Source organism: Mytilus californianus, unplaced genomic scaffold, assembly GCF_021869535.1.
Source record: "Mytilus californianus isolate M0D057914Y unplaced genomic scaffold, xbMytCali1.0.p SCAF_6, whole genome shotgun sequence".
Classification (NCBI taxonomy): domain Eukaryota; kingdom Metazoa; phylum Mollusca; class Bivalvia; order Mytilida; family Mytilidae; genus Mytilus; species Mytilus californianus.
Genome location: NW_026262712.1, coordinates 5,027,323 through 5,052,288, shown reverse-complemented (window position 1 = coordinate 5,052,288; position 24,966 = coordinate 5,027,323). Strand labels below are relative to the sequence as shown.

Below are 24,966 nucleotides of genomic sequence, written 5' to 3'. Positions count from 1 at the left end.
GAAAAAGTTAACGCGGCGTTTACTCGCGTGCACTTCATGTAAACGCCGCGTTAACTGTGCGTTAACTCCGAGATTTCAGTAGACATAAAAAGTAAACGGGCGTTTACTTTCGCGTTTACTTCCGCGTAAACGCGAAAATGACGCGTCTTCTAATTTTGTAAAGAGTAAACCGGCGTTTTTTTTCGCATTTACTTCCGCGTTAACGTGAAAAAAGGTGCGTACTCTATTTTCATAAAAAGTAAACGCACGTTTACTGTTTGTAGTAAACGCACGTTAACGCAGATTGTCATCGTATCCTGGATACTCTGACCTTACATACCTTCAGATAATAAGGTACATCAAAATTAAATGACTAACTGGTCATTTTCGATTGACATATTGACGATTAAAGTTAATGATATTACACCTCTTTAATTAATTGAAAATTAATATAATCATAGTATATTTCTTTTTCTGCACAAATAAACAGTTTGAGCATGTCCTTCTTTTATTCAAATAATTAAATTATCACCAAAATCCCGCAGTTTTCAAATCTCAGCCTGGCTCAAATATAACAAAATCATTTGACAGCATCAACCAAAAGTGACTATATTTGCACTTTATTATGTAAATATATATAGCCTCATAGTAAATCAGTAATATTTCTAAGTCAGGATGGATTGTATAATAAAAATGACAGCAATATTGGAACACACTGACTACAAAATCAATTTAGAGTGCCAGCATGTCCTCTTTTTATTCAAACTATTGAATCGTAAAAAAAAATCAGTAGTTTTGATACCTCAGGCTAACTCGTATAACAAAATTATTTCAGCGCATCAACCAAAACTGACCATATTTGCCCTTTATTATGTAAATCTAATACATGTTATAAGTGGCATAGTAAATCAATAATATTTTTATGTCAGGATGGATTGTATAATACAAATGACAGCAATATTGGAACACAATGACTACAAAATTTTGTCCGCATCATTTTAGAGTGCCAGCATGTCCTCTTTTTATTCAAAATATTGAATCGTAAACAAATTTCAGTATTTTTGATACCTCAAGCTATTTTTTGACAAAAATTATGTCACCGCATCAACCAAAACTAACCATATTTGCACTTTATTTTGTAAATATATATAGCCTCATAGTAAATCAGTAATATTTCTATGTCAGGATGGATTGTTTAATAAAGTTGACAGCAATCTTGGAACACAATGACTACAAAACTTTATCCGCATCAATTTTGAGTGCCAGCATTTCCTCTCTGTATCCATAATAATGAACCGTCACTAAAGTCAGTAGTTCGGGATGGTTTGTATTGAAAACAAAACTATTTAACGGCATCATCCAACACTGAGGTAACTGATTTCATGTGTACTGTATAATGAAAAGTATGAGAAGTTCTTTTCTTGGAATAGTATACTGTTAGTATATTATGTCGGTTGATTGATTTTGTATGTAGCTTAACGTCCAGGGGCAAATATTTCATCCATTTTCTAAACGAGAATATTTTTTTCGGCCGTCCCAGATATCATTTGTAATCGGTAAGGATAAGTATGTCTAAATTGACGAGATGGTACATAATTATACAACACCTTATATATCCCTACACTGTACAATTTTCGTTTGAACATTTGGCAAAAACAGAATCGTAAATCCAAGGCAAACAAGGTGAATTACGATGAAAAATCCATATATTAAATGCATAGAGTTATATTTAAGAAGAGACTGTGAAAAATGGGGAACGAAACAACGTAAACCATGATGTTTATATCCTATCATATAAAAATATTTTTCCGATGCGTTGGATAACCTTTCTATCCGCCTTCTATTTAGAAAAAAAAGAAAAAACCTTTCCTTTCATTTATGATAGCTGCATGTATATTTGTCGATCAGGAGTGTGTAATTTTTTTGCCATTATTTAATGTATATAAGAAGTCCACAGGTCTGGTCTGGGCATACCTGTCCTCAGGTCTGGTCTGGTCCGTCATAGTGGAAATATGTTTGTGAGTCGATATTTATACATGTAACTTTTGAAAAGAAAATATAGAAAAGCCGCTACTTAAAGTTATTGGAACTGATTTTTTTGCAATTAATAAAAGTTACTATTTTGAATTAAAAGTGTTTTTGAATTGTTTTGGTTTTAAACACATATACGTAAAATATTAAGATAAAAGTCGTTTTAACAAAAAGTTAAATAAAAATACAAATGTACACGAATTTTATTTCGTTTTGTTTACACTATCAGTTCACGCAAAAAGTAAACGCGCGTTTACTTTCAAGTGCACGTAAAAATACACTTGTGAAATCTGTTGTAAACGCCCGTTTACTTTTAAGTGCACGTACAAATAAACTTGAGAAATCTATAGTAAACGCCCGTTTACTACTGACTAAACGGACACAGAGTAAACGCGCGTTTACTCGGGTAGACATTAGAATTTTCCATTTTGACCGCGTTAACGTAATTAAAGTAAACGCGCGTTTACTAGTAAACGCGCGTTTACTAGTAAACGCGGAAATTGAAGTTAACTAACGAAATATATGCACGCGGCGTTAACGTGCGTTTACTTTATGTAATGCTTGGTCTGCACCCAACTGTACTAACTGGTTCGCATAAAGCAAATGAAATTTAAAACGTGCATTAGTTTCCAATGTTATCCTTCTTTTGGAAAACGATTGAAAGTTTTGCATGTTTTGGTTGTGACGTTTCTTTAGATAATCAATTTGATGTTTAACATTGAACATGGCTTAAGCGGAACAAGGTCGTTTCTATTTATCTGCAATTATGATGTTGACAGCTTGGATTTTTATCAAGGTTTTAATTCAAACAATGTTAAACGAGCAAAACCCACGTTTTTTTTTTCATATTAGAAATAATGACATCAATTTGTAGTTCATTAGACTAATTTCAAATCGAAATATTACATTTCAGCCGTGTTTCATCAAATGATGTTATACTCCTTCCAGCCATTATTTCAAACAAATGTTTCTACTTCCATGCTGATGGTAAAATCTAAAGGATATTTTTGATGTCATGTTTTGTAGTCATTGGTGTTTTTTTTTTATTATGTAACTGTGTTGATCACATTTATTCCATTGTCTTTGAGATAATGATAAGAAATTTACAGTTAAATATGTTTTATACTTTAGCTCATTTTTAGAAAAAAAGAGGAGTATGGTTTCACATAAACAAGCATAAATCATAAGTGAAAGGAAAACTGACAATACCATGAAAAACAACAAAAAAGACCAAAGATAAATAATATTCTACAAAACTCTACATAATCAAATACAAATTTAGCCACATAAACTTCATTAAACCTAGAAATTATATCAGGTGCTCAAATTTGGTATTGAAATCCCGTTCCCGCTGCTACTTTCGAAGAAAGCTATTGAAATAAGGGTAAAGATGGGGAAAAATCGTCTCCTTGAACGTTTTATGCATGCCATCAGATTTTGAATGACAATGTTATCTTATATCTGTGTCACAAATGACCATGTATACTGGTGCACTTTTTATTAATAGCTACATGTTCAAACTACTAGAACTTCGAAATATATAACACTTGTATGCAAAAACAGTCAATAATCATTTCAAATCTTTGTTGTTATTTACATGAAGTTTGTTAAAAGTAAACAAATGCAAGCACAAACACAAAACAACTATAATCTAAGCATTTAGTAAAAACATAAATAAAAACACAGATATATACTTCCTATTCAAGATCTTTAACAAATGAAGATGTTTTCCCTAGTACTGTTTTTGATTTTTGATTTTGTTTAAGTTCCTTTGATTTAATATTTTCACCAGTAGTTTCTACTTTCACATCTATTGCATTATCCCTCTTTTTTTCACGATAACTGCATAGAAAATGTTTGTTGCTATGATAGCAATCTATATAAATAAAAAAATAAAAGAAACAACAATTGATTTATACCTGGATGATATTAAGTACTAAGATGTAGAATACAGCTGGCATGTTTTACTGTGATAGTAACAGAGACGATTTATGATACAAATATTCAGACAAAGTAAAAAAAAAATGCTGATTGCTTCAGTAAGATAAATTGATCATGTATACCAGGATCAATATTGTGTACGCCAGACGTGTGCTTCATCTTCAAAAGACTTATCAGTGACTCTCGAATCAAAAAAAAGTACAAAAGCCCAAATAAAGTACGAAGTTGTAGATCATTGAGGACCCGGAAATCACACAGGTTTTGCCATACACAGTAAATGTAATTTATTCTTGTGGTAGAAAATCCCTAGTTATTTGAAAAAATTCAAAGTTTTTATGTTCAATTAACCCTAAAGTTTGTGTTGTATGAAACTTGGATACGATTGTAATCACGAAAGGTAAAATAATTAGTACAATGTATGAACAACACACTATTATTTTACCTCGACTATACCTAGGATGCTCTTCAACGTCAGAGCAGACTAATAAAATCATTGATATGATTTAACAAAAAAACAAACAGGTTATTATACATCCATAAATTTTCATTTCTATGTAGAAACATTCTTGCAGGGTCTTCATATGGTGTATAAATCTCTAACATATTCCATTGATTGCGTCTACTGTCATGCTTTCTTTGACGGGTGAGAAAAAAAAAGAAAGAAAAGAAACATTTTTTTGGTAAAATATATTGACAGATTCTTACATAGTTTAGTGTTGCAAATTGATATATGACCTTTTATATTGGCATACAGTGAATTATTTCTATAAATGTTAGTGGTAAATATTTGTTCTTAATTCTACTTGATAAGCATTTTTACAAATGAATAAAACATGTTATTCACTTCCAATATGTAATTTGCTTAAGTAACATACTGTTCATCAATTGACGTGGTATTGAGCAATAGGTGTATAAACAATTTAGTAACGATATTTTAATGTCTGTGTATCAACATTAAAATGTCAATAATGAATCAGATTCTGAAATCACAGTTTATAAAATGATTTCAATACTTTACATTATCACGAAAACCAGGAGAAATTAAACAATGAAATTAGTCGCATTCGCAACGGGCAAGATTTGTCCCCGTCTATCAAATTCATTGTTCCATGATTGAAATGAAAAGAAACATGAACAAATAAAATTTAACTATTTGTGTATAGCTATTGTTATAATGCGCAAACAATAACAACTGAATTAGGTCAAACAAATATTTTGTAGAATTTGAATGCATTGCTTGTATTTCAACCAAATGTTGGCTTATAAACATATAACACTGGACTATATATTCAAGTCAGATGTGTAAATTGTCATTACACACATTATTATAAACAATATTTTTGTCGACGAGTGCACTCTAAGTTTCCAGCAAAAAAAAAGACATGTACCTGTCTTCATAAAATTATCTCCGAACATCAAAAGATTTGATATTTCCCATGTCATGAAAAGAACCTAAGGACGTAAGTTTTCAACAAATAGGCATATTTCCATTCTTGTCATTGTTAAGCTATGAATCATTCTGGTATTAGTCAATACATAATGTTATGTTATCATAATTCACATTGCACTATTACATAATATGAAAAATATTTTTTTTTTTCATTTCAAGTGTCGACAGGCACACGAATGTTATGTCGTTGTACAGTAAAAAAAGTTCTCAACAACCGTTGAAAAAACCAATCAGCGTTAATCATTGCATTGCACATTGGACACGTTTCTTTTATGTACGACCACTTTTTTAAACATGATTCATGGAAAAAATGATTACAAGGAGTAATCTTAGCTGACGTCATATTGCGAAGGCAGATGGCACAAACATCGTTGAAAACATATAATTGTTCTTCTGTTGCAATTGGTAGGAATGAAAGTCTTTTAACTGCCGTTCGACGCCTTTGAAATTCGTTCCATCCGTTGGTTACTCGCTCATAAGTATGGTAAATAAGTATTGCTAATATGATACAACTAATCCAGCTCCATTGGACCGTGGTTATGCTCCAAGTGAGGCAGCATATTTCAAGAAGTACAAACGTTGTATGAACTATCCCGATGGCAGCACGGACGCCATACATAATTTCATCTAACTTTTCAATTGGTTCCGATTTAAAGCTATCCAATACCAACAAGAGGTAAACTGACAGAGACCCAACTGATTCAATGCACACATATATCCAAGATGAAGTAGCTACAAGAAACCATATTATGCCTAAATCAAATCCAAATTCATAAAATTTCACAACCACCCAAATAGGTAACATTACTAATAAAATGATAATTGAAACAGCTTTGCATGTCTTTAAAATTCCGGCTCCCGATGCTCCAAGTTCCAGCAAAAATGAATTAGCAATCTTGTGTACTTCTTGTAGAACAGGACTAGCAACAAGAAAAATTCCAAAACACATCATCATACCATGGATTTTTACATCACTGTGAAATGACTGGATTGCTAAGATACCCAAGACAAAGGCAGGCGTTAACAGCTCTGAGGTATTGATTTCGTAGTTTCGCCCACGTAAAAAGCATAACGTTGTTTTCGGAAAAATAAAACAGACGTGAGTGATTATTGTTATAAAGGCAATCGTGCCTATACTGGTCATACACATTATAGTGATAGTTTTCATAAAATTAGGTACAGCTTGGAAAATGTTTATGCTGCTTAAAAATAATGGGATAGAAATTGCCAACACAATTGCATAAGGAAGGAAAACGAAAACAATTCTATTTTTCATTATGCTCTCATAACCTTGTCGGATTTCAGTTATTGTATTTTTCATCAAACACTGTGCTCGTTCGTTATCCAATATACCCACAATAGAACAAATAATGAAGTTAATAACGTAATATTGTGTGTTCTGCCAGTATATCCTGTAGTATATTTGAAGTAAAATCAGATAAATGCTCAAGTTTATGCTGAATAAGTAATATGTTATAATGGTTAAAGCAACATGAAACAAAATAACGCAAACATGATTCGGAAACTCCTGTAAGGATACGCCAGTCAATGCATCCGCAAAAACAGAAACTGCCTTTAAACAAGTTCCAATAATCATTAGTCTGTTGGGAAAATACACGCACACTTCAAATATCAAGCTTATCATCTTTAGGCAAGTAGCAATGGTTAAAAACGTAACTCCAAGTTGGTAATACAACAGTATATGAGATGATGCTTCTGACATTGTGAATAATGTGCGATATTTTGCCTCCAATCTAATTAGGGTAATCCAGATGTTGTCCTCCGAAGATGGCAACATCGCTATTATGAACAGAAAGCAAACCAAACACTCGTATATTTTCCCAAGTTGTCCATTGTTCAGCAGAAGCAAAATGACTGCAATTGCTAATTCTACAAAAGTGAAATAGACTATAGATGTATTAAAATAGTTTGTATGAAGAGGTAGCACTTTACTATAACTAAGAATAGTTACTGATGAGCGAGCACTTCTTAACAGATGTTTATTAAATGTAAATGCGGATGACAGAATTGCCTTTATTTGTGTAATGTTATTTACTATCATTTAGGTATCTGAATAGTACGATGCGTAGGTGATAAATTTATCATTAACAGTAAAATATTATCTTAAGTAGTTTTTTTTCGACAGGACTCACAATCAAGCTTGTTTGTCGTCGCAATTGTATATAGTATTATATATCTTATCAAACTGAAAATACTCTATTTGATTTACACTTAACTGTCTCAATGTGTCTATCAAACGAATTTTAGAGACCAAATAAAATACTTTTCTATTTTATTATTTCATAAACTTCCAAAGGGATGAAGGGTGTAACTTACTTTGGATAATACTAGCAATAGATAGTTCGTAATTTTTCAATCTAAAACGTTCCAATTTTCGTAAATTCATAAAATATTTTAGTTTTTTAGTTATATTGCTCTTTCTAAAACATTTTACATTTCTTGACAACATATTGCAATTGTATATTTGTGTACGTGTTCATAGAATTGAAGATAAACAGATTGTTTTTAATTTTACGTACCCATGTATAGGTATGGTGTTGTTATCTTTTGAACTGCATACGTTCTAAGTAGAACATCAATCCAAAACAATAGGGGCAATCGTTGTAACGTTCCAACAATGGTACTTCCGTGATCTTTCATTATACCTAGATTTATAAAATAAATTGATTGAAATAAAGGTAAGAAGATGTTGTGTGATTGGCAAAAGAACATCAAATCATTAAAGACATAAAGACAGAGAGTGAAAAACACAGGTCCACGTACGGCTTTCAACAATAACGCAGGTGTGTTAATGATGTTCTAGAGTAAATCGGCTATTTATTCATAAAAAAAAATCATTGAAATTTGAAATTATTTTGAATTTTAGTCTAGAAACTTTCATACCCAAAACTAATTTTGATCATCCCTTATATCATCCAAACTTTTAATTTCTGATGTCTCAGCACCCCCTACCTCGTTACCATGGTAACGGGCGACGTTCAAAGATGGCGTGTGAACCTTCAACTTCAAGAGCCCGGCACACCCCAAAGAACTACACTAATGAATGAAAATAAAGTTGTATTTGGTTGACAAAGATGTTATCTTTTCTGTAACAGCTGTTTCGTTCTTTAAATATGCCCTTTTCTAATAAAAAATAACACAAGTGACATACAATCCAACCATACCCACACCAAAAGTCAACTTTCTTGTCAATCTAGAAAATGTTGTATTCATTTTAAAAGCAAGAAACAGCAATCTTGGTATTCATAAGCTTTCCTAAAATAAATATGCCAAGTTTTAAAGAGATCAATAAATATTAACGGGGTGTGCCAATGCGATCTTTATAAATGAATGAGACTCAAGTCCTTTCGCGCCGACATTTAAACACTGTAATGATTCAGATCGATTATTCCCCTTTATGGTATGAAAGTGCCGGGAAAGAAATAAACGACAGTTTTATAGTTTTTGACTAGAAATGGGCACATTAAAGATGTAAAACAATGTTAGTTTTTCATTTTTATACTTGAAGGTGTTCATGAATCTTGAAAGAATCACGGTGCATACGAATGTCATGAGGAAAAAAAGGGGGGATACTCTAACGTTATACTTTGAAATAGCTTTCGTAACCCCATGTTCATTTCTAACTCCACATATGTGCCGATTGTAAATAAAATTAACTTGGTTATTTTCTTAACTTCGCTTCTCATAGGGGTTTTACGACTTTAAGAAAGGACCAAGGATTGGTAAAGTAAGATAATGAGATGACGAACGACAAAACAGTCTTTCTAAAACAAAATGATTCTCGTGATAAGAAAAAAAAAACACTTTTAACCAGAACTAGTGCATGGAAGTATGAAGCCCCTTCTATCAAACTCATGTTTCATGAAAAATATTAATCTACTCAGACCTGATAAAGTTTTTTTTTCAATGTTTTTTTTTTTTAAACAATTTTAAATAGTTCAATGAACATTTATAGTATGGGAAACCGTCACATGAAATGTGATAATGGATCAATATCGGCTTTAAGCTAGAATTTTTAGAGCTATGTTCATTTATTGAACATGCATCATTCATTCATAATGCAGTCTCTTGCATAGTAAATTAATAAATTTAAAAACAGGTCCATGCATTGGTCTAGAATTAAAACCAGAAAAAAATATAATACTACGCAGGTCATGTACATGATGTAGATAAATACAGTATGAGCTTATTTTCTATCATTATAGAAAAAACATAAAATAAGAGATGAAGCTATTTGTTTATTCAAAAGTTATATGCATGTGAAAGCCATTACTTCTTCAAGAGTTCATTATGAGACCAGAGTATTATTTGACTATTAAATACATAATGTCTATATCAAAAGTTTCATAAATACTTATGATAATTTCTCATTCATTTCAAATAGTTTTCTCAAACTTAATACCGAAAGCATTGTATATATGTTAAATTAGACTGAACGTCCTTATCATAATGTATACAATACTTTCTTGTGCCATGTGGTTTTCCATGATCCATAATAAATGTAGACATAAATCATCCTGCTGATTTTCATATGTAAATGTTGTACTAGAAAATTTTTATTGAAATTCTAAACTTGTCTTTTATTTCACATGTATCATGCAAGGAATATTCCTATATATATACATGTAAAATATTGTGAATTACAATATATATACCAGTAAGTACATGCAGTTACCAGCCTGCCAAATATGATGTTTGAATTATAATTCTCACTCATTTCACAGTTTTATGTATATATTCAAAACTATCTCAATAACTGCCATATGATGTTGAATAATGATATGAACATTTCCTTTTATGTGTTGATCTTACAAGAAAGACGTGCGCAGTCATTTCCTCTGGTGTAATACTTTTATTTCTTTGTCTTCAATGTTTCAGAGTCAGTTTTAACAGTCATGTACTTCTTCCTTTTGTTGTCACACTGAAAAATTGCTTCATTCCAAAAGTCACATGTGACATGGCATGGGGTTATTTCATATTCAGCACTTGTTATAGTTTTGTTATATGTCCTCTAGCTTTTATCTTTAAAACATTCAATTCACTTTCTTTAAAGCATAGATCTAAAACTATCCCCATATATGATTATGAATTGTCTGACAATTTCCTTGTGTGTGTTGATCTTCAACAGAAACTAGTGGTTACTATTTTTCTCTGATAACTTTTTCCAATTTCAGTTAGTAAATACTTGTATAACACCATTGCCTCCAAGTCATCTGAATACATATACTGAAAAAAATTATATAAACATTTAGTGGCATTTTAAAATTATTGGTATTGAATGTTATGATACAAAAAGAAAACTTCAGTCAAAATGTTGTGTTCCTAAATTATTATTGAATTAAAAGTAAACTTGATAAAAAGTTCAACATTGATTTAAAATGAACTTTTGATTTATGAATTTTCTGTAAAAGTACAATAAAGTTTTTAAGTACAACTTACCTCAACTGATATTTACCCCTCAATTTGTTATAATTAATTAATATGACTTTATCAATATTGAGTGGGTGTGACTCAATACAACAGACAACTTATATATACACATAACCTGAGGGGCTGGATGGTGTTTACAGAATAGATAATAATCCTTATGGGGAAAAGTGCAGAATAAATGGCTTAAAAATTGAAGAATAAAAAATGACCAGTAATAAAAGAGAATAATAGGGTGTTTAAATACAAAGAATAGAGAATAATGGGCAATATAGATAAAGAATTGAGGAACTTGTATAACAGAAGAATAAAGAACTGAAGGACCCCCAGCAAGACTCATACATTATAATATTAATACTTACATATTTGATATTATAGAAACTACACTCTTCAGGCATTGACATGGCAATGTAATGTGTACATGGTGTAAATAAATCTGCAAAAGAAGTAACAATAATTACTGAAAGGTTTCAAATTAAATTTTATACACACCAGATTGTAAATAAACATAATTAAGATTGATGTGAATTGTTTTGAAACATGATTGTCAAAATTTGAAAATATCTACACAAAGAAACATAGACTTCAGATTTACTTTTTTATTGTGAATCAATATTACAAATAAACATTTTATTTATGATCTTATGACTATAAACATAAGAAAAATGAACAAATTATTAAAATTTAAATGTACACTAAAAGGGATGATTTAAAATAATAGTATGATGACTATCAGATTTAAAACCATAAATGAAAAGTTGTTTATCAATTATGGCCATGATAATAAATAATAGTTCTCACATATCATAACATCTCATGTGCCTGCCTAAACAATTTTATTAAATGCAGGCAAGCCATAGGCATTAGTATTAATGCATGCACAGTGACATGTATGCATATATTTTTTATAATTTTTTGGGGGGTTTTGTTATATATTATAAATTGGAAGATGTTCAAATATACCTAATAGATCTTTAAAAAAATGTTTAGGTGTTTGCCTCCAACATAAAATTCGAATCATATGACATGCATACGTCGAGACAAATTAAAGGGAGAGGGGAGAATTAGGAGGAAAGCTGGCGGGCATGGTGTTCGGACTTTTTAACAAATGCCACTCCTTACGTTGCTTTGTTGCTGACCATTAAGAGCCCATATTTGAAAATATTAGACCCGCATCTGTGCATGGCAGGTCAGTCTGCAAAATGTCCGACATAATGATAATTTAGTCGATGGTCAATGAAGATATGATTGTTTATAAGATAGTAAAATAGTGTTAACTTGCATAAATCATTCACAGGAAGTTTGTCCTATACTGTATACAGATTGCCCTCGTCATGTTGACAGCGAAACGTGTAACGAATAACCCCAGTTTTAAGTAAACAATGCGTATTTCTCAATCGTGGATGTAATGAATATCGATGATCCTCGGCAGTAGAAGGCTAAAATAATTTAAAACAAACTTACCTCAAAATATAAGCAGCACACTTCTATTTTAACGTGTTTTTGTTGGACTGAGGACACTGACGTCTATCATAACAAGGTGCCCGATCAGCTGTTCGTGACAAGCTTAAAATTGACGTCGACGAAACGTTCTAGCCAATCACGTGTCGAATAGTTTAGAAAATGACGTCAGATTTAGATTGCGATGCAAACACCAAAAATCATTGCCTAATTTTTTTAAACTGCATTAACCTGCCTGCGGAGCAAATCCGATACCGTATAGTAAACTACGTGTTTATTACCGTGATACCAGAACCAACGAAGAAGATCGAAAAAAAACAAAATCAATCATGTCAGATAGTAACCAAAGACAACCCCGTAACAATAGAATCCTAGCTTGGCACTGGCACATATAGAACATTGTGTTGAGCGTTTAACTCTCTCCATTAACTGGAACAGTCACTACAAAAGTCAAAAAGTCTGAAAAGACCAGTTTTTGTCTGAATTTGCATGAATTTTTACTCGACATTCTTAATTTGTCTGAATAATTTTTAAAAATTCTTGACATAGTATGAATTTGTCTAATAAGGTTCTTGATTTTTCTTGACAAGTGTCTTGACAGTATGAACATTGTCTTAAAATTTCTCGACACTTCCTGTATCATCTGATAAGAGTCTGGATTAGTCTCGACCAATTCTTGACTGTCTTAAATTTGTCTCGATCTGTCTTGACATATTCTTGAAATTCCTAATAATGTCTGAATATGTCTCGACATATTCTTGACATTCTAAATAATGTCTGAATATGTCTCGACTCTTGACAGTCTTAAATATGTCTTGACACTATCTCAACAGTATAAATTTCGCCTGAAATGTGAACAGACTTATTATGCACTGTTTATGACATTCTATTGCTGTTATATACTCCTTTTTATTATGGCTAAACTAAACTTTGAAGAATCAAGGATTAATTTGGTATAGTAAGATACCCTTTTAGTGCAACTAAGTTGGAATACCCTGAATAATCCCCCATGTAGTTTAATTTTGATTTATTTTTATTAAACATTTAAGTAATTGTTTTCACTTGGAATATAAGTCGAAGGTATTGACAAACAGCATTTAGATTTTTGCCGTTCGCAAAACTGCCAGTCAAATTTGATTTACTAAAATAGGTGTCTTGTATCTCTTTTGGACCCCACAATTCATCTTTTGGGTTTGTGTGGCTAAAAAAAGAGGGGGGATGGGGGGTGGCTTTCGTTTAGGTCAAAGAATTTGTTTTCATCTTGATTCAAAAACCTTATTCATTTTTTAGAACAACCCAAAAACATTTTTTATTCAAATTTGAGTGTTGAATTTTATAATTTTTTATCAAATATAAATATTTGTGATAACTCCTTCCTGAAAAGAAAACAATGTTTAGATCTATATTATGCATGTCTGTTTGAGAACCAATTCATAAGACCGATGATTTCTATAGAAATCATTGATTGGACCCATTATAAATACATTTTTTTTATTATTCCTGGAGTAGATAATAATTTTCTTTTAATCTTTGGGAATTATTCAATTTGTTTTTATGTTAAAATAATTAACTTCATAATTTTGATGAAGAAAATCCATTTCAATTCAATTTTTTTTTCATCAAAATGATGATTTTCATTTTCATCTATCAACAAACTTTTTAAATTGTAGTGGCACGGTCGGTCAACTGATAAGTTGTATGGCTGATTACAGGTAAAGCAATAACTTCTATTTGACAGTTGCGTGTACTCTGGGGTGTGGAATACCTTAATTTTATGAGGAACATCCTGTCCATGTGTAATACTTAATATATTCCAACAGATGACATTACACAAATTTTTCTTCTGTTAAATAAATGATTTGTATCATCATAATTTGCTATTTATATAAACCACATTTTGGTATAATAATTATTTACCATATCAACATTGAATATTATGAATGTAGAATGAAATATCTCTACAGTATGATTGGTTTGAATCATTTAATTTATAAGTTTTAGGAATCAACATTTGTAATTATTTAAAAACCCACATTGAAATTGTTTTATATCAACACACCCACATTTGAATTATTTTATACTTTAGATTTCATAGCCATATTTGCATTTGTAAAAATATTTATATACCCAAATTTTCAATTATTTGACATGCCCAACTTTTATTTTTGTTGTTAAGAAGTGTAACTTGAAACAACAGTATATCATATAAAGAGAAATAAAGATTAAAGTTATATCATGCATATTGGTCATGATTTGTAAAACTCAGAACTGTCAAGTAAATTTAAGACACGATTCAAAATGTTCAGAATATGTCAAGCCATACTGAGAAAAAATAAGAATGTCGAGAATATGTCGAAAAATTTCAAGACAGTATTCAAATGTCAAGAATTTGTCAAGAAATTTTAAGACCATATTCAGAATGTCGAGAATATGTCGAGTAAATTTCATACAAATTTAATATAAATGAGAATTTGTCAAGAAAAATTAAGACACAAGTCATACTTTTGGAGAATGTCGAGTAAAAGTTCATGCAAATTAAGACAAGAACTGGTCTTTTCAGACTTTTAGACTTTTGTAGTGAGTACAACAACAGAACAAATTATAAAAATCAGTTGCAATGCATAGTTAAGCAATTCCAAATAACAAAATGACAAATTGCATATAGTACCGATATTCTCGGAGAACTGGAAGTAACTGACAACTAGTTCAAAGTCCAATTTGAACTAAAAGTTGTCCATATACTCTCAGACTGACAGGTATACATTTAACAATAATCCAATAATGAAAACATCTTTTGAACAATATGTGCAATCTTACCTATCATTTGAGCGACCTTTGCTACTCTACAATAACCAAAAATAAATGTGGCAATTTTCAACATTTTTACTTTCGGTTTAAGCATGGAAATGGAAATTTCTATACTTCGCCATTGTTTATTTTAAAAAAAACCGTCTCCAACAGTTTAAACTTAGGGTTTACGCAATGGTCTATACATCTATGTTAAGTAAAGGGTATTTACTGTAAATACAATCTAACAATAGAATTCGTATTTTAAATGTACTAAAACTACGTCTGATGAATATAACTTATTTACCGTAAAGTTTTAAACAATATAACAAAGTTGAAGGGTTATATTTGTTTAAACTTTTCATTGTGACGTGAATTTGTTACTTGAATATATAGAGTCAACGACACTTAAACACATTAATGATATAGAGTTGTCGAGGTTTTAACACATTAACTATATAAAGGGTACGGGATTTTAACACCGTAACAACATCAAACCTTCGTTTCATATTGGCAGGATGTATTAAGTTATCAACAAAAGAATATGACGTTCCGAAATCTTTTTTATATGTTAACATTTGCAGAATCAAGAATAAAACGTTGAAAGATAGGTGTAAAATTTGGAATATTCATGTTTTTCCTTCATCTTATATCTATGTAGAAATTTCAAAATGTAAATTGTGTTTCACAAAAAATAACGCTATTCATACATTTTCTCATTTACCCCTATGATTTTAATTCTGAAAATAACTTTTTTATGGGTAACAGTCTGAAAAGAAATGTTCGGTGAACCTCATATTTTATTTATTTATCATTGTTAACAGCATTTTATATACGGAAACGTATAAATTAAGGTGGTATATAACACCACAGAAGATAACTCTGTAAAAATAAGCTGAACGTTTTAATTACGTTCTACTGTAATGAAAATATCAAGCTCCATTACAGTAGAACGTAATTTAAACGTTCAGCTTATTTTTACAATGATAAAAAAAATACGGTTTGTCAAAATTCTATTTATCCAATGAAATTTTTCCAATGAAGTGTGTGGTTCAAGTTTATTGAAATTTTAAATTGTTTGTCAAAGTTATTATTTTAGTATAATTTTTATGAAACTAAACGAGCCAAATTACAATTTGTATTATAGTCTAAACGTTTGGTACCTCTTGAAAGAAAACAGAAGCAAACAAGATATTTATACTGACGGACTATGAAAACTCAATTCTATATCATTCCTGTTTTATTATCAGGTGTAATACTTCTTAAATAAATATATTGATATAATTAAACTCAAAACATTTTCTGAATAACGAGTGTAGTTCGAAAGTTGAATCAAAAACGTCTAGCTTTATGTTCAAATAATGTGAGATGCACTCAAACTCTGGATGTCAGCCGATCAACAGATGCGTCACCGGTGACGGTAGCGACTGCTTGTTTTCAACACCTAAATGATTGACAGAAAACACAACCAGTTCGTTTGTTCATGGTTTGAGTTCTGTTTTGTTCCTTCAGACTTGGCCTCTGAAGTTGACCAATACAGCTTTTTTGCAATTATTCGGTTAAAATAAGGTTCTTACTTTGTTTAACTGTAGTCAATTATATGGCATTTACTGTGTAATGTGTAATGTTTTATCTGTATGCCATGGCATCCCAAATATTGGTAATCAGTTGACGTTAATGTCGTGACACTGTCGCGCTAATGGAGTTGTTCAATGACTTTACCGAATTAAAATTATCACCGGGTTTGTACTTACATGAGTAGCCCGACGGGTGCCACATTTGGAACAGAATTTGCTTTCCCTTACGCAACACCTGAAATCAACCCTAGTTTTTTGTGGCTTTAATTTTTCTGTTTTTTTTATTGTTCTTTTTTTGTATTTTTACTTTTTCAGCCATGGGTTTGTGAGTTTATTTTCGACTAATGAGTTTGAATGTCCTTTTGATATCCTTCGCCTTTTCCTCGAGTGGTGTTGTCACTTCTGGTTGATGTTTTCATGGATGGTTAACAAATTATGTCCCTCTATCTGTACCGTTGTAATAAGGAATGTAAGATAATATGTTGCTGTGAGTTTGTCTGGTAACATCACATTGACGTATTAATGTTTACAAAATTGCATGACCTGATTTAGATTTGCATTACTTATTTTGTAGGGAGAAATCCGTCTTTTAAAAAAAAAGTTCGTTAAACAAAAACTAATTTGCGCAGCCAATACTTTTTCGCCATCGGTTTATATTTTAAGAGGACATCAGACGATCCAGATTATAGATTCAAATACGGTGATACACATATGGTATCTACTGTTTAATTAATGAGTACTATTGCAAGTGAGACAACTATCCATCAGAGATCAAATGACATGTATGCAATCCATTATAGGTACACACTGTAACATTTGACTGTCACGAAAGGCACAACAAGCAACTTTATATAACAAAATCATAAATGACATATAGTACCGATCTACTCAGAATACTCGAAATTCCAATTTGAACTAAAAAGTGACTATGTAATCTAAGACATTAAAGAATGATCTCATTATTAAAACATGTTCTGAACAGTATGTGCAATCTTACCTATCATTTTGAGCGACCTTTTCTCGACAAAAGCTATTAACAAGTTTGTCACTTTTTCAACATTTGTAGTTTCGGTTTAGGTATGAAAATGGAAATTTCCATACTGTGCTGTTGCTTATTTTCAAAAAACGTTGTTTAAAATGTTAAATATAGGCTAGCGTAATGGTTTATATATGCATGTATAGAAAACTTTAAGTTTTCTATACATGAATATATAAAGCATTACGCTAGCCTATGTTTAAAATGTTAAATATAGGCTAGCGTAATGGTTTATATATTCATGTATAGAAAACTTAAAGAATAGAATAAGATATTAAAATAAGTTTAATTTAAATGTCTTCATACGACGCATGATAGATAGAAGTAATTCGTATGTAGTTTACCGTAAAGATTGAAACGAGATAAAATGTAAAGGGATATATTTGTTTGAGTGTTTATGTGTTGTGGATTCGATAAAAGATTTTAATACATTAATGCATTGAGTGTTGGAGATTTTAATACCACCAGGATTCCTTACCTATCAGACAGATGTATTACGTTATCACTTAAACAATACATTGTACGATGTTCCCAAATAAGCAATGTCCGCAGAATTCATTGATTCAAAACTATTATACTCAAAATCTCTATGGCCAGTGACATGCGTAGTCCCCGAGTAGCATTTATATTTGATAGCTGACGTGTTCTGTGTTATCTATGTTTCATATTGCCTGGAATTATATTCAAAATGTATTTAGTCTCAAATGTTTTCGGGCATTGCAATTTGAAAATTAACTATAACGATGTTGTAGAGTTTGGTTAGATAATGTTTAGTAATATTAAGAATTATTTAACACGATATAGGGCCAAGTTAAGAACTGATCGAAATAATGAATACATTGATCAAATTTCGTTTTTGATAAACTTCATTTGAAAAGGTTCAAATTATTAGTTTTCTAATTTTTGATGGGCACCAGAAAAACATCATCAAATATAACAACCAGAGCAGAACTAGGAAGAACCTCCCTGGAACAATTTTTTTTGCAGAGTCTCTATCATACCTAACAAGACTGAATTCTGAAAATATAAATCCTTTACTTAAAAAAGCATTTATATTCTCAAAATTGCTGAACTCTCATGCTACTTATTCATGGGATACATATGCAAAAAATGTATCATCTATCCCAGAAATTTTAGATAAAGTTAATAATTGTAGGTACATGAATGAAATAAAGTCTTTAAAGTCCTTTACTTAAGATACAAAAAAAAATGTTTGGAAATAGAATAAATGGTAATGATGAAAACAGTTAATGTTACTTGATAAAAAAATTTAAAAACTAACTTGGACACCAAATTTGATTAGCTTCCAATGACTTTTTTTATAAGAAAATGTTTCACTAAGTTGACAATTAGCTACCATAACGAATAGCGATAGAAAACGGTCGCTTTCATAAAATTCATAGAATATGTAAACTGTTCCACTTCTTGGACGCTTCCTCCTTGAATACACATGTACATGAACAAAAAACCTAAGAGATAATGTATTTGAAAGGTGCTTACAATTCTCATAATCGTATGTCTCTTACCTCAAAACTAAAAGTAAAAGAAATGATTCACCCCTACATTATTGAACTAAAAATGATTTAAAATATTGGCTCCTTCTTCTTTTTCCCAATACTGCCCACATTCAACATGACAAATATTCTAGCAAGTTGCGCTTGATTAAAAACAGGTTAAAAACAGGATAAAAACAAATTGTTCTGTTGATTTAGTTTGTTGTTTAGGTCACTTGAGACTTGATTATCTCAAGAGACTTTCCTGTGGCGGTATCTGGTGGTAGTTTGTTCCAATCCTTGGCGGTGTTTATGAAGATTGACCATTTCCTACAGTCTTTGGTGGCTGGCTGTAATAGGTAAGTATGTTGTCCTGTCCGGTTTGAGCTTCTAGTTTGTTTATGTTGATAATTATTTGTGTCTATGGCTACAAGGTCGTTTGTTATTTTGTAGCACATGATGCATCGAGCTTTTTTTCGTCTTGTTTGTAAGCTTTTCGATCTTAACTCAGTTATCATGTTGCTGACTCTTGATCTATTTCTATGTCAGCTGGTTACATATCGTGCAGCTCGTCTTTGTACCTTTTCAATTTTATCTATGTGGTGTTGCTGGTACGGGTTCCATACTGTCGTGGCGTTTTCCATTTGCGGTCTTACTAATATTTTATAGGCATGCTCTTTCTTATAATGAAATTTGCGACTGTCATGCAAGTGAGAGATTAAGCCAGCTTTAAAACCGTGTTTAATCTGCCGTTTTCTAAATAAGAAAATGCCTGGACCAAGTCAGGAATATGGCAGTTGTTTTCCATTCGTTTGATGTGTTTGAGCTTTTAATTTTGCTATTTAATTAAGGACTTATCATTTAGAATTTTCCTCAGAGTTCAGTATTTTTATGATTTTACTTTTTGATGGATTTTGAGCAAATGTGGAGGTTTCGATGTAGGAAAAATAGGCTTCGGCTGGCTTTTCCTGTGGTGTTGTTAATATGTTCTCCCCAATTTAGATCATTTGCAATCGTGCAGCCTAGGTATTTAGTTGATGCTTCATGCACCAGAATATAGCCGTGGAGTTTGTAATCCTACTTGATTGGCTTTTTTCATTGTTGTGACTGTGAGGACACTGCATTTTTCAGGATGGAACTCTATTTTCTAGAGTTCTTCCCATTTTGCCAATTTGTCCAGGTCTTCTATGAGTTTATGACAGTCGCTGTCTGATGAGAACATTAGAACTAAGGACAACATTCTTTTATTTTATTTTCCATGTAATAATTTCTTCAAGAATGGTTTTGTCTTTGCAATATTATGTGTGATGTCTGCTTTTGTTTTTGTCACACAATAAGTATGCCTAAATGCAAATAGATTTTATTATTAATTTCGAAGCTTATATAGTTTTCTTTCCGATCCGAAAAACATTGTATTTCTGCAAATCTACTTTCAAAGTAAATCCACAGTTAACGAAAATTTCATTTTATTTCACAGTTTTACAAATTGCTCATTTTGAAGGCAGAAATACGCTTGCACAAAAAAAAAACATCCATTGAAACTTGAACTTACTTCTACAAATAAAACGTTTCTACAATGTGTAAACTAAAATGTATCTTTTTGTACCAAAAAATAGAGAGAAATAAACCATTCCGCCAATTCTTATTCATTCTAAGTACAGAAAAATAAACAGTTCCGCTAATTCTTATTCATTCTAAGTAGTAAGATATATTATTCAAAAACATGCCTTTCAGACTTACACTAATAAGTCTAAGGACATGATAAGACTTAAATTATAGACCAAACTGTGTTGTTCTAAAAAAACATATAGAATCAACGGCTTATCAAACTTAATGGTTTGGCAAAAAAGAAGGCGAAAGATACCAAAGGGACGTCCAAACTCACCAGTTTATAATACAATGACAACATCAAGGCTAAAAAAGAATCAAACAAACAGACAAACAATACTACACAAAACATAAGAAGAAAACAAAAGGATAAGCAACACGAATCCCACCAAAACCTGTTGACAATTGACAATGAGACAAATACCCATCAGATATCAAATGACTAGGTTTATATCAGCCACATACTACACCATGTAACAGTCATGTATTTAAATTTACAATATAATTAAATAGCTTTTTTCATTTTTTGAGGGCCATACGGTGACCTATAGCTGATAATTTCTGTGTCATTTGATCTCATTCACAATCATACTACATCTTCTTTTTTATACCAACAGTTCAAAATAAAGAAGAAAAAAAACAGTATTTGTTTAGATCTTCATTCTGCTGTGGAAATGTCTGCTTCTTTTTACTGTTCCGTATGATACAGATTTAATAGAACGAATTATGCACTGATTCATGATATAAAGTCGATTGTCTGTTGTTAATCAACGCAATTTGATTGTCCGTGTGTTTGTGTTGCTAAATGAATAGTATCAACGATCTCCGGTGTATGTCAGGATACTACATATATTGCCTACTTGAAACGACTGTTTGTTATGTTCCTACATTTCATTATCCTCTCTCAGATAGATTTCAGAGTGGATAGTGTGACGGTTCTGTTCATCCGTCGGTAACACAATTGTTGATACATGTAATATGCAGGTTAAAATTTGTTCACCCAAATCTCATCAAACTTATGCACATATCCGATTTAACGAGACCAAATTAAGTTCTAATGTCAAAGAAGGAGATTGCATTACTATTTTTTATCTGAGTGGGACAATTTTGTTTCCTGGAATCATTTTTATTGTTGCGTTTTTTCTTTCTTGAACTGATAACAATTGAAAATCAATTCATGTATGCTAAAATATACATTTCAGCAAAACCTGTGTTTCAAGTAAACATTTCTCACTCGAACGTTACTTGAAAACGTTACTGCCATTTCCACATGTTCAAGTCTTCAAAGATTTGTTTAATATCACACACAATGTGTTACAAAGGGTAATTAGTAATACATGTAATATATTTCAGTGAACATAAAAAATAAACACGTAATTTGTTACAATTAAGCATGTCACTTCAAATTTACGTTTGTCAGTTGAGAAAAGGGTTGAAAAGGAAAAGCATGTTTTTAATATACACATTGACAGATTCTTACATGGTTGGGTATGCTAAATTGACAAAAAACTTTTATATTGGCATGCATTTGGAATATTTCAATAAATTATAGTTGTAAATTCTCGTTTATAAATTTTACTTTATCAACATTTTTTGCAATTTAAAAAACGTGACAATCAACACCAATAGGTTTGTGCTTAAATAACATAATTGTGTTTGATTGGGGAATGGGTGTATGAGGTTACCTTTTAAATTCTTTTCGTATTAACAATGTCAATTAGACCCTGCCATCACAGTTTATTAAATGATTTCAATATTTAACATTATCACGAAAAACAAGGGACAATTCAATAGTACAAGGAGTATAGTAACAAACGAATAATATTTTGCCACGAAAATTAAATCCATTGATTTTAGAATAAAACTGTTTCAAATTGGTGAAAATACAACTTTTTTGTACACCTATTTTTATTAAGAGTAAACAATAACAAACCAACAAGGCTAAATATTCTGTAAAATTCGATTAAATTCAACCAAATGTAGATCTATAAAAAAGAAACACAGGCTTCGACAAATTAAATATTATAAACAGAAAGGTAAAATGTCAGACCACACAATATGTTGAAAAACATGTTTGTTGACACTCGCGCTCAATGTTTCCAGCCTTAAAAGCAATAGAAATAAACAGTTTATATAAATGAAAGAGAAAATTGATATTTGTGACGTCCTGAACAGAGCCTTAATACGTAAATTTTCAAAAAATCGACATATATAATATATATATATATATATATATTCATTGTAAAGCTATGAATCCTTCCGGTAGTGCTCAAGAATAATGAGATGTACATACATTGTAATAAGAAAAAACAGTTTTTACAATTCAAATTCATTGGTTCCTCTTCAAGTGTACAAATCTTATATCGTATATTTAACAAAGTTCAAAATAAAACCTTCGAACAAATTATAAAGTATTAATTATTATATTGCACATTGGACACGTTTGTTTTATGCATGACCACTTTTTTATACATGATTCGTGGTTATAATGATTACAAGGTGTAATCTTAGCGGATGTCATATTGCAAAGGCAGATGACTGTCACGGATAGACGAGAGCTGACTTAGGAGTTTGTACTTACAGATAATAAATGACTACTACTTTAAACAAAATAACAATTTAATTAGGTACAAATTTACAAATATAAATAGATGAAATCAAATGAAATAATACTGTCAAATGTTTAATGAACTGTTCCTTCTTCTTTATATTAAACTATGAAATCTGGATAAACGATACTACGGAATTTTACGTATTTGGTTTTCGGTAACTACACAAAACTGGCCCAACATAAGCGGTGTACACATTACGGCTGCCCTATTGTCTAGACTCGACTCCAAATATTCTATGTTGCCAAACTATTGATGATAAACACGGAACGCCGCACTGTCAACAGGTTTCACCACCATCTGTACTATATCTCCATACTTTACAATACAAAACTACATACACCTAGCCCGCAAACTGGGACCTATTGAAATACATACTGTACGTTAAGATACAATACTATACTTAAGAAATATACATATGTTTATGTATTACACATGTCGCATAAATAATGACAAATACTTAGTACGACTACTTATGTTCAATCTATAGAAGATTATAGCATATTGAATAATGCATTACTTATACACAAATAATTACGGCATATCGTATAATGCCTTACTTTACACAATACAAACTACGGCATATCGTACAATGCCTTACTTTACAAGTCACATAATTGACTTTATTGTATACTATCATTATACAATTACTACACACAACATACAGCTTTTAACGCTGAATATACATTTATGCTTATACGTTGCATATTACTTTACATACTTATGGAGATACATACATCATTGCATTATCGTACGCAAACGTTCCTCAAATACCAAACAATTTCGATACTCGAATATTTACTACAGCCGGAAACATATAACCGTGTTAAACTGTCATTATAATGAACATTAATTAACTTATTACATTTATAAAATAGCAATGTCAAAAATTACAATTACAATTGAAATATTTATTCTATATTTGCGTTGTTGCAGAAAACTGAACACTTTAGAACGAATAATGATTAAATAAATAAGAATAAATTGAATCCTACCTCAGAAATCCAGTGTGTGTGTCCACGCCACATTGTAAACTAACTTTATACAAACATTTCTGACCACACCTTGACTCGTTAAGGTGTTACCTGAGAGTGAATAGTCAGCTCATCAAATACAGGTATCACTGTTACTCAACCCGTTCGACAAGTTTACAGGTAAATGCCCAAGTAAATAGTGGACACTACTTAATTAATTAGATGTAAAATGTGGACATGTATTATACACCGAAGTCTGCAGAATATAGCATTTATAAGATACTGACGTTCTACAAATCGAAATAGAATTAACAACCAAAATAACAACATATATGTGAGTAAACAAAGTCACCCTGTGACAGTTCCTCCCCACAAAAAGAAGTACGAAGTACTGATAATAAAAAATATATATAAACAGAAATAGATTTACATACAAAACCCCATCAATGCAAATAAACTAGTCCAAATCAAAAGACAAACTAATCATACTAACGACACTACCGGACAGTACTCGACTCTTGACCAGGTCCAAATAAAATACCAACCGACCCTTACAACAAATCGACATATAC

At 31.1% G+C, this 24,966-nt stretch overlaps 1 protein-coding gene and 1 long non-coding RNA gene across 2 annotated transcripts; both read right to left on the bottom strand.

Moving 5' to 3' along the window:
* Positions 1–3,493: 3,493 nt before the first annotated feature.
* Positions 3,494–17,796, bottom strand: LOC127704701 (RING finger protein 145-like). Its single transcript, XM_052208837.1, has 3 exons — positions 17,672–17,796; positions 7,942–8,067; positions 3,494–7,291 (listed from the first exon to the last, which is right to left on the bottom strand). Exons 1-3 carry the CDS (start codon positions 17,676–17,678, stop codon positions 5,556–5,558), a joined length of 1,869 nt encoding a protein of 622 aa, XP_052064797.1. The 5' UTR covers positions 17,679–17,796; the 3' UTR covers positions 3,494–5,555.
* Positions 17,797–23,412: 5,616 nt separating this feature from the next.
* Positions 23,413–24,690, bottom strand: LOC127704898 (uncharacterized). Its single transcript, XR_007983561.1, has 2 exons — positions 24,416–24,690; positions 23,413–23,782 (listed from the first exon to the last, which is right to left on the bottom strand). It is a non-coding gene; the product is annotated as an uncharacterized LOC127704898 (long non-coding RNA).
* Between the last annotated feature and the right edge of the window lie 276 nt (positions 24,691–24,966).

Excerpts from the sequence above, each read along its gene's own strand:
- LOC127704701 (XM_052208837.1), bottom strand. Across the intron at positions 7,292-7,941 it reads AACACCATACCTATACATGG|AATTAGCAATTGCAGTCATT; the intron begins GTACGTAAAATT and ends TCACTTTTGTAG.